This window comes from Nuphar pumila, chromosome 11 (genome assembly GCF_984573655.1).
Source record: "Nuphar pumila chromosome 11, dmNupPumi1.hap1.1, whole genome shotgun sequence".
Classification (NCBI taxonomy): Eukaryota; Viridiplantae; Streptophyta; class Magnoliopsida; order Nymphaeales; family Nymphaeaceae; genus Nuphar; species Nuphar pumila.
In genome coordinates this window covers 88,902,927-88,918,382 of record NC_143259.1, presented here as the reverse complement: position 1 = coordinate 88,918,382, position 15,456 = coordinate 88,902,927, and the positions used below count along the sequence as shown (strand labels likewise).

Here is a 15,456-nt window from a genome sequence, read left to right as displayed (position 1 = left end):
ATTTCAAAAAAATTCTTTGTTCCAAAAGTGAGTCATTCCCAAACTGGATTTAAATCTTTTTTTGGTCTCAAATTGCTGACTATGGTTGTAAAGTATTCTTCTCATCTAAGGCGTGTTGGGTGCAAGATTTCCAGTCAGGGAAGCTGATTGGGCAAGGCCATAGACGAGGAAATCTTTACTACATGGATTTTCCGTGTTTACCAAAATACTCGTTTTGTAATCATATCAAAGACATTAATGTAGATCTTTGGCATAAAAGATTAGGACACCCAAGTATGTCCAAATTATCTCTTTTTCCATTTTTAAATTTTTTTTGTAAAGATAAAAATTTTGTATGTGAAGATTGTATACTTGGAAAAATGCAAATGATACCTTTTGGGTCTAGAACCTCTGTGACACATAAATTTTTTGACTTAGTGCATTCGGATGTGTGGATCCCGCTCCTGTTATGTCAAAAGGTGGTTATTCGTACTATGTTACATTTATAGATGATTTTAGTAGACATACTTGGATTTACTTTCTAAAACTCAAATCCGAAGTCTTTTCATGTTTTAAAAACTTTCATAATCTAGTTAAAAATCAATTTAAAACAAACATTAAAGTCTTCCGCTCCGACTTTGGGGGAGAGTTTCTTTCAAATGAATTTCAATTATATCTAAAAAATCATGGAATTGTGCATAAAAATCATGCCCTACGACACCTAAAAAAAATAGGATTTTTGAAAGAAAACATCGTCACATCATTGAAACTACTAGAACCCTACTTATTTCAAAAGAAATTCCTAAGCGATTTTGGGCTGAAGCTGCCATAACCGCAGTCTATCTAATAAATAGAATGCCTTCTCAAACTTTGGGAAACAAGTCTCCTATTGAAAAACTCTTTAAAATTTTTCTGATTTAAAAAGGCTAAGGGTATTTGGCTGTAAATGCTTCGTGCTTCTTGAAAAACATAGCAAACTCTCTCCTAAAGCCATAAAATGTGTCTTTCTTGGTTATGTTGATAATAAAAACGGATATTGATGTTATGATAAAACAAATGATAAACTCTATGTTTCTAGAAATGTTACCTTTCTAGAAAATGATAATGAATTTGTGTTTAAAGTTCCTAAGGAAGAATCCGAGTATGCTTTCTTATTTGATTTGTTACCCAATAAAGGTATTAGTAATGATATTGAAACCTTCGAGTCTATTAATGACTCAAGTAGCGAACCATCTCAAGATCTTCTTCAATACTCTAGACGAAATACTTGGGAGCATCCATGTGCCCTTGACAGATATAATCAATTAACAAATACTGAAGAAACTAGTGTTAGAAGGTTAGAACGAACACATAGGCCTCCAAGTAGGTTTGTCTCCTACAAATCCTTCTTACCAAACTACAGGGCATGTCTTCTAGCCATTCATTCCTATCATGAACCATCCAACTATAACGAGCCCAAAAATATAAACGAATGGGTTGAAGCTATGAAAATTGAATTAGATGCATTACACACGGCTCACACTTGGGCAATTCAACCTCTTCCTATAGGAAAGAAGACAATAGGGTGTAGATGAGTGTTTAAAATTAAAACAAAAAGTGACGGGTCTCTTGAGAGATATAAAGCAAGACTTGTTGCAAAAGGATATTCTCAAGAATATGGTATAGATTATGAAGAGACCTTTGCTCCAGTAGCTCATATGACTAGAGTTAAAACTCTAGTTGATATAGTATCCATTTGAAAATGACCGATATATCAGTTAGATTAAAAATGCATTCTTGAATAAAAACTTAAATAAAGAAGTATACATGGATCCTCCTCCTGGTCTGTCTATTGAAAAAGGCACGGTCTTTCGTCTTCAAAAAGCCCTGTACGGGCTTAAACAAGCCCCTAAAGCATGGTATGATCGGTTCAGTGATATGATATTAAAACTTGGATTTAAATCTTGTAACACTAACACTACTCTTTTTGTGAGATTTACAGGTATCTCATTGATCATTCTTCTTTTGTATGTTAATGATATGATTATCATAGGGAATGATCAAAAGGAAATTGAAGATATTAAAATTTTGTTTAAAAAATCCTTTGATATGTCTGATCTTGGTTTTTTGAGATACTTTTTAGGAATTGAAGTAGCCTACTCACCAAGAAGATACATTTTATCTCAAATCAAATTTGCAGCTGATATTGTTGAGCGTTCATGAATCACTTACACAAAATATGTTGATACTCCTGAAGTAATAAATGCGAAAATGCGAGCTGAAGATGGAGTATTATTAGATGATCCAACCCCTTATCGACAACTTATTGGATCGTTGATGTACCTGTCCATTACAAGGCAGATTGCGCATGTCGTACATTCTGCAAGTCAATTTCAACATGCACCCACAACCGTTCACATGAGTGCAGTATTAAGAATAGTTTGATACATCAAGAAAACCATATCTAAAAGACTATTCTTATCCTCTTTCTTATCCTTAAGTCTTATTTCTTACACTAATTCTGACTGGGGAGGAGATCTCAATAACCGTCACTCAACTACTGGCTTTTGTTTATTTTTAGGTGATTCTCTCATTTCTTGGCGATGCAAAAAACAACAGAAAGTGTCTTTATCCTTTACGGAAGCTGAGTACAGGGCAATGCCTACCACAACCACTGAAGTTGTGTGGATGATAACACTACTTTCCGATATGGGTGTTGATGTCTCAGAACCTTCAAAGTTATGCTGTGATAATAAAAGTACTATCTATATAGCCAACAATCACACATTTCACGAGCGAACAAAACACATTGAGATGAATTGTCACTATGTTCGCGAAGAATATTTGAATGAGACTATTACATTGCCATATGTCCAGTTCGAATTTCAGATTGCAGACTTCTTCACCAAAGCTCTTCCACTACCTCAATTTTTGTATCTTCTTAGCAAACTTTCAGTGATTTCTCCATAAGTTTGAGGAGTGTTAAAAATAAATTTGTATTCAAATACTCGATAAGGGTATTTTTGTCTTTTATCATATAGTACAATCCACTAGGGACTGAAATATAATTTAGCATTGTAATAAATCACTTTCCCAACAGTCATATTATGACTGCTAGGCACAACAGTCATAATATGACTGTTGGGCACAATAGTGAAAATATCCCATCTTATAGGTTTGTATGCCTCTTGTGCTGTTTGCTATTTTTATCTCTTTTGAAATTGTATTTGGTCCATTAGTGACCAACCTTTAAGTGAGTTTATTAAAACCCTTTGTTGGCATTGTGTTTGTTTCACTATTGTTTCATTGTACCTTGTTTCATTACACGCCTAAGCCCGCCTAGGCCTTTTTAGGGGCTCATCGCCTAGGCTCCACCTAGCGCCTATGACAACTAAGCTCTCAGTCTCTGGTGCCACTGAACAAACTCCCATACCAACTCCACGTCTTCTGATCATTCATGTCTAACTAATCCAAATAATACAAGTCCCCTTTCCTATGGACAAATCCAATTTTTCTCCCTCATTGTTGGTCCTGCATAACACAATATACAATTGATCTTAGTTATTTAACCAACAAAAATGAGATTCATAGCTAAGGAAGAAACATGATAATCTTGTGAGATATTGAGTTTACTCCCAGGAAAAGAACTAGATGAGATGAAACCAACTTTTAAGATTGACATATATGACCCATATGCAGTGCGAAAAACACCCCTGCATGGATGATAATTGGTTAAGATAGACTCATGTTCTATTATATGAAAAGTGCTCTTGATTATATTAACCAACGTTGGGGACTATTTGAGATACTTGCATCGGCAGTACCAGAGGAAGAACAGGGACCAGAGGAAGAGGGGGCAATGGCAGACTGCGTAAGAAACTGTAGCTGTTGCATCTGCTGCACCTGTTCCAACAACTGAAGTTGAGTATTTCTCACATGTTCAGCTGAACTGGACATAGAGGGGAACATTGGTCTGAACCAATGTTGTTCACATCAGATGGAACAACCTTAGGCTTAGAGCCTTCTTCCTCAGTAGAAGCAGCAACCACTCCACCTTTTTAGGCTTAGACTTGGTACCCTTTAGATACTCAGTATATCCAAATGCCCTGTTCACAGTTCACATAAATTTTGCCCAATATGCGAAATTAGTTTCATCGAATTTTATAGGTATGATCTGCACACAAAACCAACAGCAAACACAATGCCAAATATACAAAAAAAAGAGATAAGCACTACGACACAAAGCAACTATCACAATATGTAGGTGTCAATCACAATAGGAAAAGCATGCCACCGGAACACAAGATTCCAACAAAGACACCCACAATCACACTCCAGGATTTCAATATACTCAACCGAGACTGATTTCTACCAGATTCAACACAATGATCAGCCAAGCATACAAAAAACTAAAACCCAACAGCCCATTACATAGCTATCGTCCCTTATGAGCACCCAAAAACACAATACAAGTCATCAAAAGCACCAAATCTTCTACCCAACAAACTTCCGACACAATCATCAGTCAAAAACGACCCACAAACATCAAACCCATGCCATCTAAACCCACTGATTAGATCAAAATGGGTCAAAAGCTCGAAACAGATCACTGCTCACGCCCTTTTCAGAAATTCAAAGAAAAATGCACTTAAAATTAAATATTACTCCAATAACCACGATTCTTGATTTAGAGGCTTTCTAAAATTAGATGACCCAAACCTCGATGTTCGTACAATCATTGACTATGTCACACAGACTCGGCTAGGGAGGAGCCGCACCCGAGTTGACACGCACCGACACGGGTGCGGCCTCGAACACGACCCGGACTCGATCAACGCCGAGTCGGACTTGGTCAACGAGTCGAAGCCGAGTCCGTCCTTATTTTGGACTCGGTCAACATTGACTGAGTCAAAAAATGTCTATTTTTAGGGCAAAAAACCAAAAAAAGATCTTTTTATATATTTTTTTAATATATATATATATATATATATATATATATATATATAGCATGAGTCTCAAACATAAGCCCCAGAAAAAAAATTTATTCTTAAATACTATCATTTAATTCTCTCTCTCAATCTTAAAAGCTAATAAATTCTCATCCACGAGTAGCAACACTTTCTCATCCATTGAGATCTTTCTCTCTCTCTCTCTCTCTCCCTTTTTCAAATCTAGCTTTGAAAAATTAAAAGCTTTTAATGCTTTTAATTAATCTTATGAATTTTAGCAAAACTACAAAAGATGTTTAATGCATTTACCAGAACATGCTTTTAGTTAATGCTTTTAATTAATACCTTGATGATGTTTTATTTCCATGGTAGCTAAGACTCGGCCGAGTCAATGATAAACTCAACCGAGTTTGGTTCTAACCCAGTTATACTACTATTTTAACTCGGTTAGTTAGGATCTGAGACAACTCGGAAGAGTCACGAGCCGAGTCCCCGTGTCCAAAATTTATATAGATATATGCACACACTGGATATATATATATATATATATATATATATATATATATATATATATATATATATATATATATATATATATATATATATAGCTGAGTCCCCGTGTCCAAAATTTTTAAAATTGCGCCGCACCTGTGTCGCACCCGCACCCGCACCCATGTGACATAGGTCATTGATGACATCAGCACTTTCTGGCGAGACCCCCGAAACCGAGCCTCGTGAATGATGAATGAAGCTTGCTCCTCCTCTAAAGTACAGCTCTCACTCCCTTCTTTGATTTTGATATGATTCCGATGCCGTATCAAAGAATCAAATGCACATTAGGGTTTCACCAAGAGAGGCACCAAAGAAAGAAGTGAAGAAAAATTTCATTAAAGTGAAAAGAAAGAAGCGTTACAACATATAAGGGTGAACCCCCTTCGGATGCACTACAGGAAAAAATTGCTTGACTCTCTAACAGCTTGAAAAATCACAAGAATATTCTGCATCATTAATCCTATATACACCAAAGAAGGGTAGCAGCAGAACTAGTAATACATATGATACAGTGATACAATTATGCATATTACACTGTTCAACATAGGGCAGGGAAAATTTTAAAAGTGTGGTTACGTGCATACAACTGTATATATCTATACAAATTATGGATCTGAATCATATTAAGATCCATATCCATGTTTATGAAAAGAAAGTGTGTATATCAGTGTTGTAAGTATCATTACTTTTGGGTTTTGTGATATGATAGACACTCGTATCGTGATACAAGTGTGTATCGTACCCGTATCATATGATACTGGGTGAAAGTTAGTCTTTTCATTTTGATTTTTAAATACCTTTTGATGGCCCACTTCTCCATTTGTCTAAAGGCCATTAGAAATGCATTTCCACAGTTTTAACCCAAAGAAGTGGGTTAAGGTAAAAAAAGAATATTTTCAGCAATTTTTCACTTAAGAAAATGGATTAAGGTAAAAAATCTTTATTATAAGTAAAATTACAAAGCTATTAAAGATTTATATCAAGGTAGAAATCTGACTCCACACTCCTCCAACAAAGATGACATAAGATGATCCGACATGTAAATTGGGCACTCAAGTAATGAGTGAAAAGAAAACCGATTGAAAATCAAGTGCAACTATTGCCATAATATTTTTGTTTATGTAATATGAAAGTATGAGTCTTATGGCATGTTCTTAATTGCAAGATATTTAATATTTTGCATTGTTTTTGTGAGATAGTTGATGTTTGATGATGTCTTATGCAGCTCATAGAGACATAAATGCTTCATATGTGATTTTATGGTTGTATTTTGTGCAATTCACCATTGTTTTATGTAATATGATTTTTTTTAGAAAATTTGCAACTTTTTTCTGATTTTTTTTTAGATTTTTGGATTTTTTTTGTTAAAAATTTATGATATTTACAATACGGTCTTAATTTGTGCCCAACCGATATGGGTTACTATATGATACTTACAACCTTGGTGTTAGGGGTGTCAACGGGTCGGGCTTGAAAAATCACAAGAATATTCTGCATCATTAATCCTATATACACCAAAGAAAGGTAGCAGCAGAACTAGTAATACATATGATACAGTGATACAATTATGCATATTACACTGTTCAACATAGGGCAGGGAAAATTTTAAAAGTGTGGTTACGTGCATACAACTGTATATATCTATACAAATTATGGATTTGAATCATATTAAGATCCATATCCATGTTTATGAAAAGAAAGTGTGTATATCAGTGTTGTAAGTATCATTACTTTTGGGTTTTGTGATATGATAGACACTCGTATCGTGATACAAGTGTGTATCGTACCCGTATCATATGATACTGGGTGAAAGTTAGTCTTTTCATTTTGATTTTTAAATACCTTTTGATGGCCCACTTCTCCATTTGTCTAAAGGCCATTAGAAGTGCATTTCCACTGTTTTAACCCAAAGAAGTGGGTTAAGATAAAAAAAGAATATTTTCAGCAATTTTTCACTTAAGAAAATGGATCAAGGTAAAAAATCTTTATTATAAGTAAAATTACAAAGCTATTAAAGATTTATATCAAGGTAGAAATGTGGCTCCACACTCCTCCAACAAAGATGGCATAAGATGATCCGACATGTAAATTGGGCACTCAAGTAATGAGTGAAAAGAAAACCGATTGAAAATCAAGTGCAACTATTGCCATAATATTTTTGTTTATGTAATATGAAAGTATGAGTCTTTGGCATGTTCTTAATTGCAAGATATTTAATATTTTGCATTGTTCTTGTGAGATAGTTGATGTTTGATGATGTCTTATGCAACTCATAGAGACATAAATGCTTCATATGTGATTTTATGGTTGTATTTTGTGCAATTCACCATTGTTTTATGTAATATGTTTTTTTTTAGAAATTTTACCACTTTTTTCTGATTTTTTTTATTTTCTTGATTTTTTTTAGATTTTTGGAAATTTTTGTTAAAAGTTTATGATATTTACAATACGGTCTTAATTTGTGCCCAACCGATACGGGTTACTATATGATACTTACAACCTTGGTGTTAGGGGTGTCAACGGGTCGGGTTTGGTTCAGACTCAGGTTGAATCAGACCTGGATTTTCCGATATGGTGTCGGGTGTGAACCTGTGTCTAATTGGACCCACCATAAGAGAAACCATACCCGGATCCGATAAGAACTACGTGAACCAAACCCGGGCCATACCTGATAAAATACTATTTTTTGTCATTTTTACATTGAAAAATTGCGGGTCTTAATCGAAACTCAGGTCGGGGCCGGGTCTGGTATAAAATTTCACAAAGAATACCCAGCTGCATGTATTAATCGGACCTTTGGGTCCGGACCCAGGTCTTAATCGGGTCTTCTTATTTATCACCATACCCGGACCCTATAGGGTTTGTTACGGGCATGAAAAATCCATATCCAAATTTTAATAAAAGAAAGAGACTTTATGATTGAAAACTTTGACAACTTGGTATTGTGCCTCATTGCTTAAAGCCATTTATCAGGGATTATTATTCATAGTTACAAAAGCTTACCTTCTTATCTGGGATTACTACACATACATCCTCTTTTACAACTATAGCATCTTTTTTTGCCAACATGACAATGGGTTTAGGGCTTTTAGGCCATAGTTACAAATATCGGTCTCAGCTATATCTCTGCAATGTAATTTCTTGCGATGATATAGATTTAGTTGATAAATCTCAGGAAAAACTTGGTGCTCAAAAACATTAGAAAATACAAAAAATATAAAATAGCAGAAATAAGAAAATACCATGTTTTGATAATAAAACACATAATAAAATAAATAAGTAGAAAATACAAAAGAAAGAAGAAAAACTTATTTATGCTATAGAAAATAAGTACTAAAAAAGTAAAAGTAACTGATAATATAGTGTATATTATCACGATAATATCACAACATACATAAATTTCTGATGTTTTCGAAGTATCATGAGATTTTGCCTTTATCGTTTTATGAATTTACAGTGATATTATCACAATATTTGCAAAATATCGGCTATATATGTGACTATGCTTTAGGCGTATATTCAAAATTTGCTCTCTTTCATAGGATTCTTAATTTTTTAAAGCACCTCATCTACTGATCTTTTAATTTTATCTGTGATGGACATTGATCCAAGTATAACATAATTTATATTATGTCGTAGCTAGAATTGTGATATTCCTGTTTTGGTGCATGTCCTTTTTAAGCTATCTTTGTTTATATCTGTTTGAACTTGCCATATTGCTTTTGATTAACTTGATTGCACAGTCATTCTGAAGAGCTTGATTTATCTTGAGATTATGACTGCTTATCATTTGCTTCTACAAGAGTCATTCAGTTATAGGACCATCTATGTTGCTGATGGAAATGTTGCATGGATCTTATTGCATTATTCTTCCTATCTTGCTCTTCAAAACTTCTGGTAAATCTACTAACTTTCTGAAGATTTTCTCCTAATTATTTGTTTTACTGTCCCCCTCTTATAGGTTCTGCAAGCGGCATTGCAACAGTGTTCAATATCTGAACATTTATTTGCTAAAGTTTGCATTGTTATTGATAAGGTTTGTTTATTTATTCACTATCTCATTATGTTCTAAATGTCTTTTTCTTGGAAAGGTACCATGGGCTAACTTTTAAAATAACTAGAAATATCCTTCAACTGCTGATATGTTTGCTCAGTTGGGAAATGTTTCTCATTTCTGAGTTTATCTATATTGACATAAAACTGATTATTTTCTTGACTTCTTTCTATTGACCACTGAATCTGTTTGAAAGTCATATTTCCTATCAGCTTGGTGGATCTCAAGGTTAATATTATCACATTTCCTGTCTCTCTCTCTCTCTCTCTCTATGTCTCTCCTTCTCTCGATGTCTCCCTCTCTCGCTGCACAAACACATGCTCTGTCCTACTTGTTAGTCGACCAACATTATTGTTCATCAAGTTGAAAATTAACACAGATCAGATGCCTGATATATTTGCACCAATAATACTGGGCCCCACTAATTACTGGACCAGGTGATAAATGGTCCTTTCTTTTAATGCATATCATAAGTTATGCTTTCCAAAACTTGTAGTTGTGTATGTAATACTGAAAAATTCTAGAAAATGTTGGATATGTGCTGATGAAGTGTAGCAGGCTATGTCACCTAGGTACGGGTGTGGAGGGTATGACACGCAATTCCCAAAAATGTGGGTACGGGGACACTGCTATATATATATTAAATATCACATAAACACAAAATAAATTCAAAATAAACTGAATAGTCTAAATATATATGCTATATCTAAAATATATATTATATACTGAAAATATAAAGTTATAAACTGAAAATATAATTATAAATTATAAATTGAATACAAACTTGTATGTGCGGAGGGTAAAATGGCGTGTCGAGGTGTTGACACATGTCGACATGGGGACACATGTCGACATGGGGACACATGTGTTGACATGGGTACGGAGGGCAAAATGGAGTGTCCGTGTGACATAGGTAGCAGGAGAGAAAAGAAAACCCAGTGTGAGAGGCATTAAATGATTTTTTTAACAGAGCGAGAGAGAGAGAGAGAGAGAGAGAGAGAGAGAGAGAGAGAGAGAGAGAGAGAGAGAGAGAGAGAGAGAGAGGCATTAAAGGGTTGGCATCGTAAATGTCCAAAGAATGCAAAAAAAGTCAAATATTTTGCATTTTCAAAACTGTTAATGCATGGTGCACCAACGGGGCTCCACTTGTGTGGTACGAGCAGTTTGTGCACGTCATCTTGTGTTGGGGACATTGCAAGTTCAAAACCCAATGGTACGATGTACAACTGGTGGGGGTCTGCCTAACCCCAGCTTGCCTATGAAAAAAAACCTGGATTGAAAAGCCAGCTGGCCTTACCCTCATAAATGAGGTTCAGGCTGGACAACTGTCTAAGAAACAAGAGCGGTCGCTGGATCCAAGATAATCCAACAGCTAATGAATTGGTACCACCATAATATGGTGGTACGGAACCACAATATATTCTCCCTATATATATTGTATTGTTTCTTTGAAAAGGCTTTTTCATTTAATACTTATGAAAGCATATTGATATTTAATAAAAAATAATAATATAATAAATATAAAATATTTTATATCACCTACTTAAAAGGCATTTTTGTAATATTTATTGAGATGACTCTTTCTTCTCATAAATCATAGTGTAGATTATGTGATGGATAAAAAACATAAGTGAAAAGAATGACATCATTTACTTTTTTGACTCTCTCTCTCTCTCTCCATGTCATCTCACTCTCTTAAATAAAAAAAATAAGTGAAAAGAATGATGTCATTTCTGACATGTCATCTACTTTTTTTACTCTCTCTCTTCCCACATCATTTCCCTTTTTACTCTCTCTCTCTCTCCAAGTATCACAGTAGACCTTTTTCTTTTCAAAAAATCTATTTTTAAACTGCAGTGCTTAAGACACGAGTCTGACACATTTTGGAGCGTGTCATTAACGTGTTGGACATTGTGTCCACATGTGTCATCCGTGACACAGACCCATTTGGGCATGACACTGTGACATAGTCCTTCACGTGAAGTTTTAAACAGAGCATACCTTTTAGTTTTGTAGTACAAGCCCTGTCACTTCCCATAATGATGATGTCATCAACTTACACCAAGACTATAGTGATATCTAGATCATAATGAAGGAAAGAGAATAATCACATTGACTTTGAGAAAAACAGAGTGCAAAGAGCCTTACTAAAGGTTTCAAACCATCCTCTAGATGCTTGCTTTAATCTGTATAATGTGTTATTCAAACAAAGCACAGTGGTTTGAGGATCTGCTTCCAAATACCAAGATGGATGCTCCATATAAACCTCCTCATGAAACACCCCATCAAGAAAGGCGTTCTTCACACCCATTTGACTCAATTCCCAGCTATACATGGTTGTGAGAGAAACAGCTCTAATGCTACCCACTCGTACTATAGGATTGACTATTTCATTGAAGTCGAGACCATGCTCCTGGGTATACCCTTTGCTACAAGCTGTGCTTTGTAGCGTTCTATGCTGCCATTAGCCGTATATTTAATTTTGTATACCCAGTGACATCTCAATATATTCTTGTCAGGTTGCTGCAGGACAATCTCCGAGGTGTTGCATTCATGTAGTGCTGAAATTTCCTCATTCATGGCCTCAATCCATCACTTATCTTGACATTCTTCGTGATAGAATTTGGGCTCACTTTCGTTCATAACATTGGCTGCAAACATCTGAAATTCCATTGAAAAGGTATCATAACTCATCCATCTTTCAGGTGGATGTTTTACATGTAACGACCTCCTAAGAGAAACCGATGACTCTGTTGTTCTTCCTTCTATATCACTCTCTTGCCCTTTGTTTAATACTGATTCTGTTGCTGAAGAATCAGACGGTTGCTGCAACTCATTTGTCAATGACTGCTGCTGACATAAATGCTGCAGTCCATTGATTATTAATGGCTGATTATAGGACACAGCTTGATACTGATGTTGCTGTTGATTGGCTGCATCTAACTGCCCTCCTATTTTCTTCTTTCGTGCATAACACATGAGAAAAACTGAAAATATGCTGGTTGTTTATGACACCGAATAGTAACTGATTCTTGGCCAGAATTATCAACATCCGGAGACTGTGGATCTTCTGGTACCGCAACATCACGGTTATGCTGAACTTCATTGGCTGTCATTGGCATAGTAGTCAGCCAAAAGTAATTAAAGTTTTCCTTTGCCCTGCATATTCACTTGACACATAACCATGCTCATGAAAAATAACATGCTTAGAGATGACTATCTTCTGGGTTACAAGATTGAAGCATCAATATCCCAAGTACTCATCACCATAATCCATAAATAGACATTCCTGTGCCTTGGGAGCCAGTTTGTTACGTATTGAGCTATCAATATGCACAAAGCATTTCCTTCCAACAGTACACATGATAGAATAATCTGGGTGCTTATTAACCAACAATAAATATGGTGTTTTACCTTCTAAATTAGACAATGACATGCAATTAATGCAATAAACAGTTGTATGAAGGGCTTTTCCCCATAAATCTTTCCTGATCTTAGACTCAATCAACATGGTTATGGCAGTCTCGACTATGTGTCGATGCCTTATTTCTACCACTCCATTATGTTGGGATGTCTTCGGTCACGACAACTCGTGTATTATGCCATTTTCATGCAATAAAGTAGTAAAGGCCATAGACACATATTCACCACCACCATCACTACAAAAGCGAAGAATTTTATACTCAAACTGAGTTTCAACATAAGTCTTAAACCTTTGAAAGACTTGGAACACTTGATCTTTATGTTTTAAGAAATAGATCCAAGTGTATTTGGTAAAGTCGTCAACAAAAATAACATAGTAACAAATTTAGACATGGACGAAATTAGAGTTGGTCTCCACACATTAGAATGAATTAATTCAAAAGGAAACAACTCTTTTATTAGAAGAATCAAATGAAAGTGCAGGACTCTTACATAAATGACAACTAGAACACAAGGACAATTAGGGAACCATACCCCGTAAGGTGATAAGACCTTTATTACATAGAGTCTGAATAAAAATCGAATTACAATGACCAAGTCTTCAATGCCAAAGCTCAATTTCTTTATCAATGTAATTGAATTCAAATACAAACAATGAAAAAATATAACCCAAACTATGAACATGACTTTTTTGAGCTTTGTTTATCACATAAAGACCTCCATCTCTTTCTTCTTCAGCGAGGATCTCCTTTGTAAGAGGGTCCTTCACATAAATAGAAAGGGAAGAAAAGACCAATGTTGTACGTATCGTATCGTATGATACGGTACAATATATATCGTTACTATAAAGAATAACGATACAATACACACTTGTATCGCGATACGAGTGCGTATACGATACAAGCCCATATCGTACGATACAATCAACACGCTAAAAAATGGCCAAATCATAATTTTAAAGACCTCTTGAGGGCTGACTCTCTCATTTGTGTAGAAGCCATTAGAGAAGTATCCACACACCCTAGCACTCGTGAGAGCGATTTGGGGGCTGATCCGTGTGCAAGAGAGAGGGCTTTTGCTGTTTGCTAAAGTAAAAGTGCATTTCCACCATTTTTCACTCATGAAAGTGGGTTAAGGTAAAAAATCTTTATTATGAATAAAATTATAAAGCTACCCTCCAAATATTTTTTTGCCTCCACCATTTTTTCACTCGAGGAAGTTGTATTTGCGAAAATTAGAGATTTATATCAAGGTAGAATTCATGCTCCACACTCCAACAAAGATGACATCAGATGATCCAGCATGGCAATGAGACACTCAAGTAATGAGTGAAAACCGATTGAAAATCAAGTGCAACTATTTCCATAATATTTTTCTTTATGTAATATGAAAGTATAAGTCTTTTGGCATGTTTTGAATTGCAAGATATTTAATATCTTACATTGTTCTTGTGAGATAGCTGATGTTCTATGTCACATGGGTGCGGGTGCGGGGATGCGGCACTTCCAAAAAACCCGGGTGCGGGGGTTCGGCAAAAATAAATAAATAAATAAATATATATATATATATATATATATATATATATATATATATATATATATATATGACTTATAACCAGTTTTTTTTTGCTGGTGTGTTTGTTTGAAGACTTGTAACCCACGTTCTGCTTTTTGTGTACTTTGGCGCAACAGAACAAAATTGATGAACCGAAAGGATTGGCAATCTGATCGACCCAGCCTGCTGCGTTCTGCTGACTATCATGATTCAATCATGTCTGAAACTCCTTGGTCTTCACAAAAAAAAATATAAGCGAAAGGTTTGATGTGGTTTGTTGGAGAGAGAGTCTTCACGAGGCCTACGACTCCACCGCCACTGCCACGCCATTGCCTAGGGTTCTTCAAATTTCAGTTTATATACAGTTGCACACAGATCTCCAGTCTGGGCTCTGTATGACAACTAAAAGAAATTTATTGGATTTGACATGTGGAAAAGAGAGGTCTACACCAGGCTACGGCTAGAGCACCCATCTCAGATCTCCACTCTAGACTTTGGATGACAACTAAAAGAAATTTATTGGATTTGACATGTGGAAAAGAGAGGTCTACACCAGGCTACAGCTAGAGCATCCATCTCGTAAGGAGAAAAGGGAATACTAATAGCCACCAAGGCTACCACCACCATTATCATTTATTATGGAGAGAGAAAATCCTTGAGGAAGAAAGATCTAGATGGTTGAAGGATAAAGACTTCATAAGGCTCTTGAATTTTGGTTTTAATTTTTGAGGAAGATGGATCATCATTTCCAAGTTAACCAACACTGCAAATTCATTGTTTGGAAGCAGGAATAGCATGGGATGCCAACAAAGCTCGTCAGATGTTGTGGACACAAGTGCCCTCTTTATAAAATAAGAGCAGCAACAACAAGCAGGCATCGTCTGTTCCGTCCTTTCATTCTCTCATCACTACCTGCAGGGATCCAACAAGGGGTGGGGAGAGGTGAAGAATCTGGAAGTCCTCGTC

General features: G+C 35.6%; 1 protein-coding gene across 3 annotated transcripts in view; it reads left to right on the top strand.

Annotated features, from left to right (window-relative positions):
• The window catches only part of LOC149822468 (histidine--tRNA ligase, chloroplastic/mitochondrial-like), a 78,029-nt gene that overhangs the window by 29,004 nt on the left and 33,569 nt on the right, over positions 1-15,456 (top strand). For all 3 annotated transcript variants that reach the window (XM_089981553.1, XM_089981552.1, XM_089981551.1), the window contains exon 7: positions 9,421-9,495. In XM_089981553.1, coding sequence (XP_089837679.1) covers positions 9,421-9,495 — 75 coding nt within the window. The remainder of the gene's footprint in view (positions 1-9,420; positions 9,496-15,456) is intronic.